General features: G+C 37.3%; 1 protein-coding gene across 3 annotated transcripts in view; it reads left to right on the top strand.

Annotated features, from left to right (window-relative positions):
- Positions 1-19,637, top strand: part of TRUB1 (TruB pseudouridine synthase family member 1) — a 41,798-nt gene that overhangs the window by 11,565 nt on the left and 10,596 nt on the right. For 2 of the 3 annotated variants that reach the window (XM_042460422.1, XM_042460421.1), the window contains exon 4: positions 9,939-10,020. The exons of the other annotated variant lie outside the window; for it this stretch is intronic. In XM_042460422.1, the coding sequence (XP_042316356.1) occupies positions 9,939-10,020 (82 nt within the window). The remainder of the gene's footprint in view (positions 1-9,938; positions 10,021-19,637) is intronic. 3 annotated transcript variants of the gene reach the window in all.

Below are 19,637 nucleotides of genomic sequence, written 5' to 3'. Positions count from 1 at the left end.
GGAGGTAATTTTATACATTTTGTGCATGAAATAAAGTTTTGTGCACTGAATCATCAGAAAGCGAAGGTGTCACTATCTCAGCCACCCATATGGACAATTTTGAATTTTGGAGCACAGTATTTTGGAATTAGGCATAAGGAGTAAGTGTATCAGCTTTGGCTGCTAAGCCGACTGTGTCTCTTCATAGTATTGGAGGACGCAAAAGATGGTAGTACATGTGCTGGTAACCTCAATGTTGGAATTCTGCAACATGCTTTATATTGGACTACCTTTCTACCAAGTCTGGAACATCCCACTGGTTCAGAATATGGCAGCCAGACTGATTACAGCTACATTCAGGAGCAATCACATCACACCAATATTAAAATTACTCCAGTGGCTGCCAATTAGTTTCCAGGCAAAGTACAAGAAGATCTTACAGATTTTTTTTCTTCATTTTTGCTGTTTTCAGTTTTCTGTGTTTTTATGGGGAAAGGCTTTGAGGGAAAATCCTTCAAATGTTTCTGATTTTTTTCTGGGCTTTCACATCTCTACCCCTAGGTATGATTGCATTCCCACTTTACTATGGGGAGAGAATATGAGAATGGAAGCTTAATGAAATTCTTCTAAACAGTCAGCCCTCCGTTTTCTCACACATTCAAGCCCCATAGGCTTGAATGGGGACACGTGCCCCATTTTAATTCCCTCCATTTGCTCCTCACGAGTAAGCGAGGTCTGCGGGTATGAAGTCTACATAAACGGAGGAGCAACTGTATTTTTTAAAATCTTTTTCTGTCATCTTCTAGTCCATGATTTTCTTAAACAGATTTTGCCTTCTTTAGGACTTTAAACTTGCATTAGGTTTTAAAAAAGATATTCTAGATAATTTTTTGCCTGTCATCCAATTTTCTTTTTTCTTTGTACTGAACATATATTCTCTCACTGTTTGCTTTTGTGTCTTATTCCACTTGAGCTTTTGTCAGTTGTGATGATGTGTACTATTAAACTGAAACTCGTTTACTTAACTAACTATAAATTTGTCCAAAAAGCAACATTTTTCTTCTTCATTTGTTATCTGGTTTGGTATTCTTGATCATTTTCTCATTCTTCTCAGGGATTTTGGCTTTTGTACTTCTCTTCTATCTTTAATTTCTTCTTCAATTAGAAAGATAATTTACATGTTTCCATTACTGATTCTCTCTTGCATTTGTCAAACTACTTTTGCTTTTTATTCTTGAATCTTATTCCATCTTTCCCACTAATATCTATGTGGCTGGTATTCAGTTATTCTTTTCTGTCATCTTCTTTGTTTGTTAATCTTTCATCTCTACTTGCTGCTTCTTCATAGTTGTCTGCTCATCCTTTGATGTCAAATCTTCCAGAAACAAAACTTCCTTTCCTTTAGATACTTTCCCCCATATTAATGACATTTTTTCTCTTTTGCTTCAAGCTCATGATTTGAGTGTTTTCTGCATATTTCATCATTAGATAAAATCCTGTCACTTTCAACTATCAACTATTGGTGACATTACCCCCCTCCCCTTACAATAATCCAGCCATACTTTGCTTAGAGCTCTTTTTTTGTACCAACTCAATTACTGCAAAGCTACCCTTGTTGATCTTTCTGTTTCCATCTTAAATCACTTAATTGTGTTTGAATGCTACTGCCCAATTTATATGTTATGCAAACAAATGTGTTTTCTGTGTTTCTGGTTTGATTTCTTTTAATCTGATACTGTTCCCTTTGTGCATTTAGTTTGTTACTCTGCATTATTACAGTTTTTCTTTTGTCCTTCCTTGTTCACTAAGCAATTTAACCAGCCCAAAATATTTAATTCATTCTCCTTAAAAATGTGTTAAGTTATTGTGATGGGTCCATAGTAGGTCATGGTGTCATGAGTTGCATTGGTTACAACTAAGTATTACTTTAGTATGAATATTTTGTATTTGTATAATTAGATTATAATCCCTTTGAGCAAGGCCTGTCTTCTTGTGCTTCCTTTTGTGCAGTCCCTAGTATTTTAGCTGGTTTATATACAATATGTACATTTGCCTCTTCCCTTCTTTTTCATTTTCCAGAGATTTTTAGGAAGTGTATCTTAATAGCCTCACTAGGAAAACTCCACCCAGAAACTCTCATTAACTTTTGAAAAACTGAAAATGGAAAGTCAAGCAGTGACACTCTTCCACTCTTTTTGTGTAAATAAAGTCCTGTTCCTTCATTGTCAGTTGTGATTTCCACAATTGTGAGAATTCAATGGTATGCTATATAAAATAGGTACTATCTGTATCTCTTCGTTCTGATCTACACAGAGAAGGGAGGTTTTCAGTATCTTATGTACTGTTTCTAGGGCTACAAAGTGTAGTTAATGTGCATGATATATTAAGAAGAGAGCATAACATAAGGTAATCTGCATGGACATGTTGGACACAGCTGGATGACATGTTACACTTCCTCTTTGATGCAGTGTATGAAATTTCTAATGTGAGATTAGAAGTGGCAGATCCTTACTTGTATGAGAAATTATCCTTGTGTAATTGAGATCTCAATTTATATACTGTACACTGGTAAGTTTTAATGCTTGTTCACAAATATATGTACTGACAGAGTAGAAAGTGAGTTCAGTCCTCACGTTGTATGAGAAATAATATGGAGCATTTGGAATTAGACAAAACACCAATTCATTTTGAACTCTTTCGGTGTAATGCTGTGCAGGTTTATTAAAATTCACAGAGCCCCCTTGAATTCATTGAAAGAGCAGGCTTAGTCATCTAATTATGGGTTTAGGCTTGTATGGTCTTCTATCAAATTGTCACTTGGATAACATATTTTTAAAATTTTGTGTGTGAAGGTTTTTGTACAGTGACCATCAGAAAGCAAAGGTAGCACTATCTCAGCCACCCATGAAAAAGGTTTGGTTTTTTGTAATATTTTGGAATTTGGAATTCTGGATAAAGTAGATTCATTCTGTAATTAATAATAATTTTGTATTATAGATTTCTTGGAAAGGCTCCCTAGGCACCTACCTTTTAGGCTGGAAATGAAGAAGTATTTATTCGCCTGGGCATTTTCATCCTTAAGGTTTAAAAATGTATGCAAGATTTTAAGCCCTTGCAATGCTGTTGTCCTCTACTTTACTTGTTTTAGATTTTAACATTGTTTTCTCATATTTATATGTTTAACAGTTTTCACCTTTATTTCTGGACCTCCCAGAGGGCTTTAGCTAGTGAGTTGTGCAAAGATTCAGTAAATATCTTTTTGCATATTGAATTGAAATTAATTGAGAAGAGTCACTGATGGGTTAATAGCCTTCTCTTCTGAAAAATAGATTGTTACATACTGCAACTTTGCATAATTGTTAGTTTTTGATACCTTTGGAACATGTGACATAAGCAGCAGTATTTGCTTTGCTTAAGCATACAGTACTTGGTATGTTTGTTGTAATTCTAATTGATGGAAGTGATGTACATTTTAACAAAAAAAAATTTATTGATGTTTCTGCAAAACACTTCTTCCTAGAACCTATTAAACACCTGTAGTCTGCAAGTAATTATTGCAAATGATGATAATTTTAAATTGCTTTTGAGTCTTTGTAAATGTATATAGTTCTGTAGATAGATAAAGAAAGCTGGGGTGACTTGACTATAAATCTGAATTTTCCATTTTTTTAATATTAGCTATTCAATTTTTAACATCTGTTCAGTAGTTGATGTGAATGTTTTAATGTCAGATTGGTGATGGCATATTTAAACAAACATCACCTGACGTTGCAGTCATCAAGTGATATATATGCTAATTCGGAAGATGCAGTTTTCTGTTTCATAGATTCTGTAATTTTCAGTGGTGGGGAATGTTGCCTTATTTTGTTCTTTACAGAAAGCATTTAGCCTGTAACTCAATGCCCATTTTACTTAGTCATAGAATCATAGAGTTGGAATGGTCCTCATGGACTATCTAGTCCAATGCCCCTGCTCAATGCAGAATCTCTAGCTAAGGCATCTCCAATGGGTAGCTGTCTAGACTCTTTCTGAAGATGTGCAGAAAATGAGTCCCCTCACCTCTCCAAGCAATTGATTCCATTGCTGGATCATTCTTACTGTAAATAAATTCCTTCTAATATTCAGTCGGTATGTACTGTCCTGTAACTTCAAAGCATTAGATCTGGTCCTACCCCATGAAGCAGCAGAGGACAGGTCTGCCCTCTCCTTACAGGACAGCTACAGGACAGCTCTTGAGACATTTAGAACCTTGAGACACTCCATTCAAGATAATGACTCCTTGGACATGGTTTTCCAACCAATTATGGACCCATCTGACAATGTTCCTAACTATTCCACATTTAATCACAATTTGCTATTCAAAACATTATAGGGGGATCTTATCAATTGCTTTGCTCAAATCCACATAAATGACATCCATCGCATTCCCACCATCTACTAAACTAGTGGCTTGATCAAAAAAAGATATAAGATTAGTTCAGCAGGATTTGTTCTTGACAAACACATGTTGGCTTCTTCTGGTCACTGCATTGTCATCAAGATACTTACAGACAGACTCCTGTATAATCCGGTCTAATATTTTTCCTGTTTTTTAGGTCAGGGAGACTGGTCTCTGGTTTCCTGGATTTTTTTTTAATTTTTTAATTTTTTTTTTTAAGAGAGCGACAGTATTGCTCTTCGCCAGTCTTTTGACACTTCACCTTACACTCCAAGATTTCTCAAAAATTATGGCAAGGCGTTCGGCCCATACATCAGCAAGTTTCTCTGAGATGCAGTTTGTCTGGCCCTGCAGGTTTGAACTCATTGGAATATGTATGTCTAATTGACAAAAATATTTACTTCTGAGTAAACAATGATAGGCTTGAGGAGGATTGGTCAACTTTTTGTTGGTACCAAGGAGATGGAATAAAACAATCTGAATATCTTCTGTGTTGTTCACAGTAGAGCTAATGTTGTAGCCATCTCTCCATCATTAGAAGCAAAGTAATGGTCCTGGCATGTCTTACCTTATCCCAGTTCCTTGGCACAGCTTCTTCTCAGTGGATAAGAGGGAAACAGGTGGTTGTGATTGAGAGGGAAAAAAAGATTCCAAGATGTGACCCTGTATATCCTTCCATAAAAATGTAAGAGACGCCTTGCTGCATGTAGACCAGCCTCTTTTTCAGCACACATGGAACTGTCAGTCACGGATCTCCATTCAGGCCTTATTTACCCACTTTCAAACAACACAGAGAGAGGAATGCCTAGTCTTGCCCCTCATTCCACTGACTCTTGTGTGGAGGGAGGGAAGCCTGAGTAGAGAAGTTCCTGATCATGTGAAGACTCCTGAAGTTAGGAAGGATACTGGAAAATCGTGCATTTTCTTGCTTCCAGATGGCAGTGGCCAAAGGTAGACATTTCTAATCTCAAACTTCTGCATGGAGGAGAAGTAAAAGGAGTAGCAAACAAAGCTGAGACTTGGTTTTATCTATATTATCTGGAATAATGTGTCTTACTGTTAATGCAGCTACTGCTTGGTGAATAAAGACATCAGAGAATAAGCAAAATGAATCCATCCATGATCAGTTCTAACATGGTGAAAAGAATGCTGATGTTTCAGCAGCAAATTTAAAAGAACTGATCTTTTTAACCGGGCTTCCTGACAAGGTGTTCTGGCTTCATCCAACCTTATGTAGTCATTGTGTCCAAGCATTATAGTGTCTCATGGACACATGAAATTCCTTTAACTGTGGAATTATCCTGCATAGGCTCAAGTATCAGTATCTCTTACCTGCCTTCTGGAAGTCAGGTCACCCTGTGAGTTAGTATCATTTCAAAACAGAGATAGATCTACAGGGTCAAACTATTTAGCTATTTTTGGTGTAAAGATCTGATAGTGCTTCAACAGTGACAGTACAATTATAGTGTCTTGCAGTAAAAAAATAGTGCTGTGTTAGTACAAAGTCAGCTTTTTGTCTCCTGAGAAAAATGATTCTAGAAGAGAGAAGTAATGTTGCTTGGTATTAAGACAGCCTATTGGCTGTTCATTAAATTTAAATTTGTTCTGTTGTCTATAACATGCTCTTGTCCTCCACATTTTGTCCTTTAGGTTTAAATTATTAGGCAGCTCAGTTTTCACTATTTCATTTTTTAAAAAAATCCTTCAATACTGTAATTGAATTGAAATATTTATTTTCTTCCCTGTCCTATCTGTGGTGTGGTACAGACGGCACTATAGCACCATGCTTGCACTGTGCTAGGGTTACGTGACCGCACAGCACGGTCCCTAACCCTAGCACATACTGGTGGCAGCATAAAGGTTAATAATAATAATAATAATAATAATAATAATAATAATAATAATGGTGATGCCCTGTGTACACGGGCATCGTCATTATGATGTAATGGACGCATAGCACCCGCATATTGTGTCGCGCCAGTTACGTCATGAGTGCGCCATTGTATCAATAAACTGTTGCAAAGTTATATCCTTGTCTTGAAGTTCATAGTTGTTTGTCTACCAAGAATGGATGGAGGAAGTCTGAAGACCACATCTGAGTCATAAGGGTGGTATCCACACTTAAGGATAGTATCCACACTTTTCTCTGCATGATTCAAGAGGTAGAATGACATTAATCTTTAATCACTTCTTGAGAATTATTTTGCAGAGGCCTTATTCATATAGATGCCTTATTCACTGATAATAAATTTGACTGCTTTGTTTTTGTATGGTTAGATAAACAATAATTATTTTGAAATTATTTTGTAATATTTTTATGTTGATGCATGTGCATTTTAATGTAAACATCTTAGATTTTCATGTCAAGAGGCATGTAAATGCTACAAATAATGATTTTAAAAGGTCAACAAATGTATGTGCTTGCTTCTACCTCTGAATTCCTAATGTGACAGCTGTATGTTTTTTACTGTTTTATCCTTATGCTAAGAAAATGGGCATAGAGATCAAGAAAATGTTAATACTTTCTAACATATGTGACTATGCAAGTATATGCAAGTGTGGGTAGGGACAGAGATGTTGTTGGACTCCAGCTCTCATCAGTTCTAGCCAGCATAGCTGATTGTGAGGAATGGGTGTAATTATTACGTTGTAATGGGAAACCCATAATTGTTTACTGTTTTGTTGTCTTTATCATCAAAGAGTTAAAGACTTCAGGAGTAAAGCAGTTTATGAATGGATGTAAGTCTCTTAAAGGGCCAGTGAAGGGGTAAAATACTGCTAGCCAGCAAAAAGATAAACAAAAAGATAAGGAGGTAATTTGGATAGATGGAGCACAGCTGGAGAAATATAGGTAGGGAAAAATAAAGTGTTATCAATTAAGGAAACCCAGTCAGAGTGCCGAATTAGACAGTTAGTTGTCACTGATTTTGATGCAATGAAATTATTGAATAAATAGGAAAAAAAGAGGCTTGGAAAGCCCATAAAATACAACAGCCCAGGAGTAAGCCACCAACCTAGGTTCCTTGGTATCCAATGGGGTTTAGATTTTGGAGGCGGATAGCAAAATTCATAAATGCTCAAGTCGCATTAAATATAATGGCATAGTAAAATGGTATCCCTTATATAAAATGGCAGTACCAAGGCTTGCTATTTGCAATTTATACTTTTTTTAAACATTTTCAAAAATAAATGTTGATTTGACTACTCGATGCAACTTACAAACTTGGGAACCCAAGTGACCAAAAACAATAAATTCTGGGGAATCTGATGAGGTATAAGGTATGAGGCAGAGAATCTTGTATCTTATACATAGCCAGAGAATTTGCTATCCTGCTTTATACCTGCCCTCCAGTGTGAAGTGTAGAAGATGGTTGCCAGCATGCCCCATTGGACACAGCTGTATCTAAGATGTGGATATCTCATTCTCTTTTGTGGTTTCTAAAAGCTTTTAAATAGATGATAAGTTAGGAGCTCAGGAATTTGGCCTTCTTCACAGTGAAATTGATACCTACTAGAAGCTTACAGAACAGCACAGTTTTCTGTGGTTCTTCCTTGTCCTTTTGAATGATACATGGTATGTCCAACTCACTGTCTGGTATCTTTTGTCATTGTGAAATGGGTACTGTATATACTCATGTATAAGTCTAGAAACTTAGGTCAAAATATTGAAGAATATACATATATATCTATATCTATATCTGTCTGTCTATGGGATGTTACATCTACTATGAGCTATGTTGGGGAAACAAGGCTCAAAATGCAATTTCAAATCAGTGCTGGAATGATACTGAAAACAGCCTTCTTATTAAGTCCCATAACTTGTTGTGGGATTTTCTGCCATTTCTTTGAATCTTATAATCCATGCTCATTATGGCATCTAGAAAGAAAATGGGCTTTCTGGGTTAAGGGGCAGGGACACATTTTAAAGTGAGGTTATTATCAATTGTGTGGTAGATGCAAAAACTGATAACGTTCCAACACTGACCACAATACAGGTGTCAATCCTTTCTCTTCACTCCACTGTGCCCTGAATGAAGCATGCTTGCTATCTTCATGATTCGCAGCTGGCATAATAGTTTACTCCCCTGACTCAAAGCAGCAGGAATTTAGCTTTGTCCTCCTTACAGAAAGCAGTGTAAGCTGGAGATAACTAGGAGTTTAAGTTTCCTGCTAGATAAGAACTAAAGAGGATGTCCAGTTTTCAGTTGCCTTTCAGACCCCTTCAAACAGCCCACAAGCAGGAATTTAAAAGCATTTCCTGCGTATAGAATATAGCAAATAGTATTTAGTGGCATGCAGTCTCTGAAAATTACGGCCTTACAGAACAGTCATGATCAGTAATCAATGGCAAAGTTGTGCTATATCAGTTTATTTATTGGAACAACTTAGGTCTCAAATATCTTTGGTTTACAAGTTTTCTAGTTAGGAAACAAAATACATCTTTGTATTGCACTTCCCAGAATTCCCCAGCTAGAATAACCAATGGCTATGCTGCTTTTGTGAGCTGTAGTCCAAAGGTAACTTTTCCAAGGTCTGTAAAGTATCTCGCACGCTTCCATTCACTTCAGTCCTCATTTTAACTAGCTACCGCACTACACTCTTACAGTGCTGCTATTCCATTTTTACTGCCCAGGCTCCCTCCTGTGACATTATGGGATTTGCAGTTGAGGAAAAGGCATTTAGAATTCTCAACCAGAGAGCTCTTAGACCTCAGTGAACTGCAAACCCCAGAAAGCAACAGGAGGCAGTCAGAGCAGTAACAGTGTAGCAGCAGCACTATAAGAATGTAGTGAGGTAATCTCAGTATCTCACTGGTGAAATATTCAAATTTAAAAACAAACCACAGGTTATCTGAAAGGATTTTCTCTTTTCCCTCTCACCAGTTTCTATTGTTGCAAATAATGATGTAAAATGCTCTTTCTGGCTAAATGTGAATGAAGATTTGTTGCTGATTTTTTAAAAAGAGAAGCAGTGATTCACAGAGTGTTCAGTTTGATTGAAATTCCTGTGCTTCTCTTTCAATTTAGAGATAATATTGTTCCACTTTTCCTTGTCTCTTTTGTTGCGGGTTCAGTTTCCTTTCCCCTCCTGAGAGGTGACAGCACTTACTGAGAACACTGAAGTCATCTCCCTCCCTTCCTCCCTCCTTTCCTTCTTAATGTTCTGATTTTATAGCTTTGTGCAATCCTTCTTGATGACAAGCTCGCTGAAACTGATGGAGCGCATTCCAATGTTAAATCCACTATTTTTATTTCACTAAAATATTCTAACATTATTACCTTTTCATGACTATGGGTTATATTTTATAATAGCCAATTAGTGTGCTTCTGTTTTTATGAGTGTGGTAAATCAGAAGAGGATGTGTACATATAGTCCTAAATCCTAGTCTTCATTCCCTGCCTCTGTGTTTCCTCTCTTCATCTAGGTCTGGTGGCATAGTATTAACTCAGTACTGATATTTTTAATGAAACCAGGTTCTCCCTTTTGCCTTTGTTATACACAAATTATTTTTCCTTCACAGAAATACACAGCTGTTGGAGAATTGGGAAAGGCAACAGACACATATGATTCTTCAGGAAAAGTAATAGAAGAAAAACCTTACGGTAAATAATTATCAAATCATCTGAATATGGAAGATGGTATAATCTTAATTCATTTGTGAAGTAATAAATATAATCCTTCATTTATTTGTGAAGTACTGTAGTAACTTTTCTCTAGCAAGAGTGGGGGGTAAGCAAATCAGGATCTACCAGTAGATGTTCAAGTGACAAGCAATAGCTCAACAAAGATTTCTGATTTCTGAGTTTATAACAGGGAATCCAGTTTCCTGCTGAAAATGAGGTTGTCTTGAGTTGATATTACACATGTTGACACATGTATTGTGCATTATAAAATTAATAATTATAAAAGCATTAGCTTTATGATCAATAATCCATTTTGTATTTAAAAAGGATACCTGAAAAGCTGGCAGAGATATTGCTACTAAGGCTCTACATTGCTGAAGAGATACAGGAGTCATGGAGAGAATAAGTTTCCTTCTTGGTTAATCTAAAGAGTTGCTCTCTGTAACCTTGGAAAATACAGCAACAACCTTTCAGGTTGCCATACCACCACCCAACTATCTTTTTAATAGACTCATGGCCCAATTCTGAAGTATTCCTCACCTCCCAGAGAGATCCATGAGCCGGATCCTCTTTTATGGTATGTTTAACTTCTAGTGTTGCCCTAAACTGCTTTTTGTAGCTAGCTAGATTGGGGGCCGAGATAGAGAAGGCCCTCCTGGTGGTAGTAACTAATCTGACCTCCGGAACTCTTAATAATTGCTTCCTGGTTGATCTGAGTGTGCGGGGCGGATTGTACGGAGAGAGGCGGTCCTCCAAGTACCCTGGGCCCAATATTTACTTCCTGTTTATATTGCCATAAAGTGCTCTACACGTGGTTGAATTTGAAAAGCATTTCAACACTTCAGTTGTCATTTGTTGGTGCTCTTTTCAGAAACCATACTAGTAGGTTGTTGCAGGAGCTTCATTGCTTACTAGTCCGTTTCCACACACAATCAAAGTCCTGATTATGATCTCTAAAGCCCTATTTTGTTTAGGCCCAGGCTATCTGATGCATCATATCCCTATATATTAGCCTACAAGATCCTTAGCATAGGAGGACCCTGACATCCTCAGGAAAGGCCATTTTCTTAATCCCACCACATACACAGGTATGACTGATGGGGATATGAGGTAAGCCTGTCTTGGTGGTTGACCCTAGGCTCTAGAGCTAGTTATTTTTTTTAAAATAATGTAACTTTTTAAAAATGTAACTTGTTCTTTAGTTGCGTTGGGTCCCATATGAGAGAAAAACAGGATTTAAATAAATAAACAGTATGACAAGTACTTTTTGCTCTGGACAGAATAATAGTGTGTTAGCACAGGGCAGTGGGGTATATTTGCAGTGTAGAGGAAATCTTTAAAGTTGGATTCAGTATTTGTGATGTCTGCTTATGAAATGATTCTCATAAGGGAAGAGAAGGCTTCTTGCTTTGTTAGTGTGTATAGGCATCAGCCACAATAGCTTGCTTTTGCTAAGAATCTGTTTTAACTATTTTCCTCCCATGCACCCACCTATGAGATGGTACTGTTTTCTTGCTTCTGAGGTTCATAAAGGAAAAACACTGCAGCTCTTATTGCTTTCATGGGGTGCAGACTTTCTTTACATCTTCTCTGTCCCCTTTGATTGTTCTTTTAAGGTTCAGATAAAAGGTTAAACAAACAAATCCATCCAACCAATAGAAAGAATACACTTTCAGTACCTGAAATGGTTGCTAGGTTCTGCTTTGTTGTTTGCCTTGCTTTTGGTCATATGTGAAGATGCTTCAGTGCTTCTGAGAAATAGCAGGCCACTAATTGGGGAGTAAACTTGCAACTATTCCCATTAATTCTTTTACATCTTTAAAAGAAGAAAGCTATAGATAGCTGGTCTCCTAGCAACTGCTGTGCAGTCCTATGTGTATAATAACCAATAGCAGGTAACTGCAGTAAATTTTCTTGTTATCTTGTAGCAATAAAGGGGGTCTCTGTGTGTGAAATTTTCTTTCTTTCTCTCTGCTTGCATGCAGTGTGATCTCATGTTTGGCAAGCTTTTTAAGATACTTCAGACTTTCCTCCATTTTGCTTCACACAGAGTGCTGAATTACCTTCAGTGTAGATTGCTCAGGGTAGCCATTGGCCCATTTCAGATATTCTAAATCAGAATTAGGCAATGTGTGTTCTTCCAGGTGCTGCTGTATTGCAGCTGTAAACAACTGTACCCACCATAGCTGGTGGTAGGATGTGATGGGAATTGCAGTACAACTTCTGAAGAAGGAGTTGAACTAAAAACTCTGGAAATGATCCAGAAGGAAGAAATAGGGATACACTGCTTAATGTTCCACCAACTAAAAGAGAGATTTAAAGAAGACAACAAACAGATAGGAATTGAAAGAGAAGTAAAGGATATAGAAAAGATCCTATCCACGGATGGAAAACATATGGTATCTTAAATTTATAAGATCTTGCTAAATATTGAACGGTAAAAGACTGTATGATAAAGTGGATGAGAGATATTGGGGAACAAATACCCCTCAATACCTGAAAAAAAAAATAAAGTTCACTAAAAGTGCCGACTTGACAGAAAATTATTATAAACTTTTTTACAGGTGGCACTTGACACCTGTAAAACTGGCAGTAATTAAAAAATGATCCTAAGGGAAGTAAGTGCTAGAGATGTGGGGGAAATGACGCGAACTACTATCACACGTGGTGGTCATGTAGGGAGGTAACCGAGTTTTGGAAAGCAATCCATACAAAAATCCAAGATATTTTTCAGATAACCTTAGAAAGAAACCCTAAAATATTTTTACTAAACATAATGGAGGTTTTGGAAGGGAAAATGAACCAAAACCCAATAGGCACAATGTTTTACATGATCACAGCAGCTCGTTTAATTGTTACAATGAATTGGAAAGCAGGAAATCCCCAGATGTTTGAGAATTGAATATTAAAACTAAATGATTAAATGATAAAGAATAAATTAACAATGATGATCAATGGTAAATCGCAGCAGCAATTCCAAAAGAAATAGGAAAAAATAAATAAAGTCTGGGACCAGGCGTAAGAAGAGGAAAGAAAGCTTATTTAATATATACATTACGGTCAGTAACAATAATATGAGGATAACTGTGAATGAAATGTAAGACAGAAGACACATATATTGAAATCCAAATATAAAACTGTATCTATTTATTTTTATTATTTTCTTAGAGAAAGCCAATTACAAGTACTTAGTGCAAAGATGGGGAGAAGAGGGGAGATGATGAGGTTCATTTCCTTTGATATTGCTATTCAAGCAAAATCTTGGATGGTAGCGTATAATTCTGTTTATTTATCTCAGCTGAAATTTATGTATGATATTTGAATACTCAGAGACAAACATAATGGAAATTATAAGAATATTGTATTGTAAAATAAATAAATAAATAAATAAATAAAATGAAATAAAAAAGGAAATGGTGGCTTAGTCAGCTGTGAAAGCAAAGGGTTTCACTCTCCTATTTTCCCCCCTATTACTTAGGTTTAATGACAAAACAAGTCCTAGTAGAAAAGACCCTATTCCTGTCACCTACTGAAAATAAATCTACCATTTCTCAACTACATCTGGTCATAAAGTCTTATAAGATATAAAAACTTGTGGTTTGCCAGTGTTAAGCCCTAAAGGACTTTGCTCTGAAAGATAGGAGTGATAGATGCAGTTATGCTACCCATCTCACACAGCTCTCATGGACTCATTTGTGTGTGTCCAGTTCTGGACACCACAATTTAAAAACGATGTTGAGAAACTGGAGCGTGTCCAAAGGAGGGTGACTAAAATGGTGAAGGGCCTGGAAACCATGCCCTATGAGGAATGACTTAGGGAGCTGGGGATGTTTAGCCTGGAGAATAGAAAGGTTAAGAGGTGATATGATAGTCCTGTTTAAATATTTGAAGGGATGTCATATTGAGGAGGAAGCTAGCTTGTTTTCTGCTGCTCCAGAGACTAGGACCCAGAGCAATGGATGCAAGCTCCAGGAAAAGAGATTCCACCTCAACATTAGGAGGAACTTCCTGACACTAAGGGCTGTTCGACAGTGGAACAAACTCCCTCGGAGTGTACTGGAGTCTCCTTCCTTGGAGGTCTTTAAACAGAGGCTGGATGGCCATCTGTCAAGGATGCTTTGATTTAGATTTCCTGCATGGCAGGGGGTTGGACTGGATGACCCTTGCGATCTCTTCCAACTCGATGATTCTAACTCATGGCTTGCATGATCAGCATTTGATAACTTTATTGGGGGTATTCTCTCCACTGAATCTTCTTGTGTAAACACAAGAGACCTCTCTGGTTCAATATAGTAAGTAGTTCTGCTACAAACTACAGTGGACCCTTGGTATACGCTGGGGTTTGGTTCCAAGATCCCCTGTGTATAACAAAATCCGTGTATGCTCAAGTCCCATTCAATATAATGACAAAACAAAGTGGTGTCCCTTATAAAAAATGGAAAATCAAGGTTTGATATTTGAAATTTATACTTTTTTTGAACATTTTCAAACCGTGTATGCTTGAATCCATGTATAAAAAAATCAGTGTATAAGGGCCAACTGTATTTTATTTAAGATAGCTAAACTATTTTTGTTAAAATTACTAAGAGTTATACATAAAATTATAAAACTGAAGAATAATAGAAAATACTTTTAAAAACCCTTACTGAATATAATCCCGAGCCCCACACTCTTTGATTAGCTCCTTGCTTTTTGAACTGTAAACAAATAACCTACATTTTAGATTCACAGAGCTCTCTAACAATACTGAAAAACAAACTATTGCAGGCAGAAATAGCACAAGGTGATACTGAAAGGTCTGCTTTTCTTATTCTCCCAATTATTTGCTTTTTCTTAAAGGAAAATGAATTTCATACTGTTAGATTGACTTTCTTGATGCTAGTTCTTGCAGAAATATTCTTGCCTTCCAGTTGAAGGTTTTCAAAGGCATGTGGACAATAAGGGTCACTATAATTCAATTTATCAGTCTTTGATAACAGCTGTTTCAGATCTCTGGCTCATCTTTGTAACTACTGTACACATAGGCATAAACATAATGCTTCTCTGTGGATGTGTATATGCAAATATAAGGCATAGAAAAGCAATTTTAATAGAAAATTTAAAATAGAAAGAAAACCTTTTGTAGCAGTTATTTTTTTAAGTTGAGTATTACTTGCAGTTGTATAGTAAGTTGTTTGGCTGGTAAAATAGCTTCAGCTGTAGTTGATTTTATATTTTTTAGAGTGTTAATATTCTCTGTGTCATCATCTTGCTACACAGATATATATCATGTCCCCCACCCCTTGGCTGCAATCTGTACCTCATCACACAATACAGAATTTAGACTTTTCAGTTCAGAACAGTGTGGCATACTAGGCCAGAAGCTCAGGATTGAAACCAGAAGACAAAACTAGTCTTCTGTTGTTAGACATAAAGGTAAATGTAGTCCCTTGACATGAATGTCTAGTCATGACCAACTGTAGGGAATGGTGCTCATCTCTGTGACCAAGGAGCCAGCCTTGTGCAAAGACAACTGGTGGTCATGGCTGTTACCTTCCCACCGGAGTGGTATCTATTTATCTACTTGCATTTGCATGTTTTCGTATAGCTAGGTTGGAGAAGCTGGGACTAGTGACAGGAGTTCACCCCATCATGCAGCACTTGAGCCTCGAACTGCCAAACTTCCTGATCGTTTATTGGCATCTTAACCACTAAACCAACACATCCCTGTTTTAGTATGTCTAATATTGTACTTCTAACAATGGAAACAGTTTTGGAGGAGGAGATTTTCTTTTGATTGTAACAGCACTGAAAACCAAGCTCCAATTTCTGCCAGAAATTAGCCTGTAATTTCATAGTGGGCATAATGATACAGTTTTGGTGACACAGTGTTGTCACATCTTTATGTTAAAAGCCCTTCAGATGCTAGGTTGTGTATATAATGTTTTCTGAAGGCATACACATAGACTTCATAAATGTGTGGCCTTAATGTCAGTTCATACGTTGTGTAAAAGTAAGTATGGCTAGTATAATTCTCCCTGTCCCAGTTCAAATGTAACTTGCTAGATTCTTAGATGTTGCCTTATTTCTCAGCAGCCAAGAGGCCTCAAGCCTCACTGTATAGCAGAAGTGAAAGAGTGGTAATTCAGCTTCTTGTGCATTTTATGTTTGTGAGCCGTCTAGAGGTCTGTATTATTGGGTGGATGGGGAAATAATACTGCAAATAAATATGAGTCTAGTCTTAGAAACAAAACAAGGAATACAGTGGTACCTCGGGATACGAAATACCCAGGTTACGAATTTTTCAGGATACGAAAAAATCCCATAGGGATTTATTGTTTCGGGTTACGAAAGTTTTTTCGGGTTACGAAAAAACTCCGGCGCTATTTTAAATGGAGCCGCGGCGGAGCCGCGGCTTTTTTCCCCATTAGCGCCTATGGGTTTTCGGCTTACGAAGGCTTTTCGGGTTACGAAAGCGGCCGCGGAACGAATTATTTTCGTAACCCGAGGCACCACTGTATATTGCAGCAGAGAGTTGGCCCACCCTCTCCCCCACTCTCCTTATTCTAGTATATATTACTCTCTTCCTGCAGCCTGAACTGATTTATGAACTGCTACAGGATTATTGTTAATGACACTTCATTTAGATGGCTGCTGAGCACAGTGGCAGCATCTGCCATCATGGTTCTAAATGTTCCGTTTGTATAAAGTGAGATATTAAAGTTGTTTCCTTCTGATACAGCATAAGAGATGAAATGTTTTCTTTTCAGGGAATAACCCTCTTATCTGTATCGCAAGAGCCATCTGTTCAGGAAGAAAGAGCTGCATGTACTGAGAAGAAATAAAGAGCAGGGATTAACACATAACACAAAAGCCATGCCCTTGGTTTGTTAGTTTGTTCGTTCAGCGAAATCTACTGGGATTCCCTGGAGAAAGAGGAAAAGTGAACAGAGGGAATGTTCAGATTAATTATTGAGAGAATTATAGCTTCAGCCCCCAATCTAACTTGTTTTATAAGAGACAACCTCTGAATTCCTTCATATTATTTAAAAGTCTTCCTGTATTGTGCCTTTTGGTTTGGATTCAGTTCATGTGTCATGCCAAGCCTTAGTTTTGTTACAAATGATGTGAATCCCAGCACCCCTGAGGCATCATGTGTATGTGTGTGATTTGTCATGGAATATCAGTGGCAGATACCCCCTTAATATGAACATTTTATGCTTTTTTTTTCAAAAGAGAGCTCTTGGTTTGCCATTAAAATAGGCTGCTAAGATTTACCACTGAGGTTTGACAGTGTGGTTTTGTGGACCTGAGAGTGATAAGAAAAGGCTTTGGCAATTGCATGTGGATCCGTAGGTCCTGTATGTCATTTCTTTCCCCAGTTTAAACAAACAACAATGACGATTAATTATAATTCTATGTCTGAACAACCCATAAAATTATGCTGAATCATAAGTGGAAGTAGACGTTTCCAGCCATGGGGGACAAGGAGAATCAGAGCATCAGACTTGCAACTGCTTACTTTTATTTGTCAGTGCTGAAAAGCAACTGGGTGTGATGTGATAATGTAATCTGTATAACAAACACTTGGTTTAATTCAACCAAACTCAAAGCACCAGCCAGAAACTGATGCTTTTCCCCCTTCAGTTTGACAGAAACTGAACTCCGTATGTTTGTAATTCATTTGAGTTGCCTCTGAATTGGTTACAAAGGCAAGTTACAAAGGCAAGATTTGGTATACTGGGATAGATGTTGTATGTAGAAAGTATTATAATGCATGAAAAATGTAGACGTAGATAGTTCTAGAATTCCAGTGTGTTACAGAATGCTTCTCTTCAGCATTTTTCATAAGAGGGAAAATCTTTTGTTCATGAGGATTTCGTAACAAATATAATTGCCCCTTCTACATTGCACATATTTAAGGAGGCGCTTAGATTGACTGGCAATAGCATACATTACAATTTGATAAAGGGAGATTTTTTATAATCTTACATATTTTATATTAAAAAAGCATTCAAATTGGAGCAGAAATCAAGGAGCAGACAAATCCTAATACTGAAAGCTTTATCTTTATGATGTTATATTTCTTTTTCTCCCTTTGGTATGATAAAGTCTAGTATGTACTAACAATTTAAAATCAAAATACATTTCTAAGGGTTTTTCATTTTCATTTACACACATACACACACACACTCTAAAGACAATCCTGTGAAGATTAGATACCACTGATTCTCCTATGTATTTGTTTATGGCAGTTGTGTCATAGCTCTCTGTCAAGGAGCAAACATGTGCAGTGGACACGATTCCCAAAACTATCTGGGGAAACAGGTTAGCCTGATAAGTTCATGGCTCAGGTTACTGAGTAAGGATCATAACTGAAGTGGATTTGAACCCAGGGATCTTCATAGAGGAGACCACAAGGGTCATCCAGCCCAACCCCCTTCTGCCATGTGGAAAGAGACAATCCAAGCACTCTTATCAGATGGCCATCCAGCCTTTGTTTAAAAACCTCCAAAGATAGATACTCTACCACTCTCTGAGGGAGTGTGTTCCACTCTCAAACAGCTCTTACTATTAGGAGGTTCTTCTTAATGTTTAGGTGTAATCTCTTTTCATGTATATAGAGAGATCATGTAGCATCTTTGAGACTAACTGAAAGAAAGTAGTTGGCAGCACAAGCTTTTGTAGACTTCAGTCTACTTCCTCAGATGCAGGAAGTAGACTGAAGTCTACGAAAGCTCATGCTGCCAACTACTTTCTTTCAGTTAGTCTCAAAGGTGCTACAAGATCTCTCTACATACTGATTCTACAGACTAACCTGGTTATATCTTTGAATTCTAACTCTTTTCATGAACTTTGAATCCATTGTTCCATGTCCTATTCTCCGTAGCAGCAGAAAGCGAGCTTGCTCCATCTTCAATATGACCTCCCTTCATATATCTAAACATAGCTATCATTTCATCTCCTGCCCAGGAGTAAACAAAGTGAGCTTCCTAAACCACTCCTTATAGGGCATGGTTTCCAGGTTTTTCACCATTTTGGTTGCCCTCCTCTGGATACATTCCAGCTTCTCAATATGCTTTTTGAATTCTGGTGCCCAGAACTATATACACTGTATTCCAGATGAAGTCTGACCAAAGCAGAATAGAGTGGTACTATTACTTTCCTCAGTCTAGACACTACACTCCTGTTGATGCAGCCTAGGATCATAGTGGCCTTTTTAGCTGCCCAGTCCTAATACAGTGCTGTGACTATCATCTTGTGCTTCCTGCCTAGCATTGGACTTTAGTGCATTGGATGTGGCAGTAAATCACTGGTGATGGAGAAAATGGAAGTGTCTATTTCTCCATCCTATTTGAAACATGACTTTCACACACACAATATTTCTACATTTGCCCCTTGTGCATTTCTTTTATGAGAATGTAAGGAAACTTGGAAACAGAAAACACAAGGCACTTCAATTTCCTGCTCTCCCTATAGTCACTGTGGCATCTGAACTTGCTCAATCATTTTTACAGCTGAGATTTAGGCCGACAGATTTCCCCCCACCTCCACTTTTTCATGATTATCAAGAATGATTTATGAATGACTGACTATGAGATGGTGTAAACAAAAGG

This window comes from Sceloporus undulatus, chromosome 3 (genome assembly GCF_019175285.1).
Source record: "Sceloporus undulatus isolate JIND9_A2432 ecotype Alabama chromosome 3, SceUnd_v1.1, whole genome shotgun sequence".
Classification (NCBI taxonomy): Eukaryota; Metazoa; Chordata; class Lepidosauria; order Squamata; family Phrynosomatidae; genus Sceloporus; species Sceloporus undulatus.
Note: the sequence above shows the minus strand (reverse complement) of the source record. Positions and strands in the feature narration are given on the sequence as shown.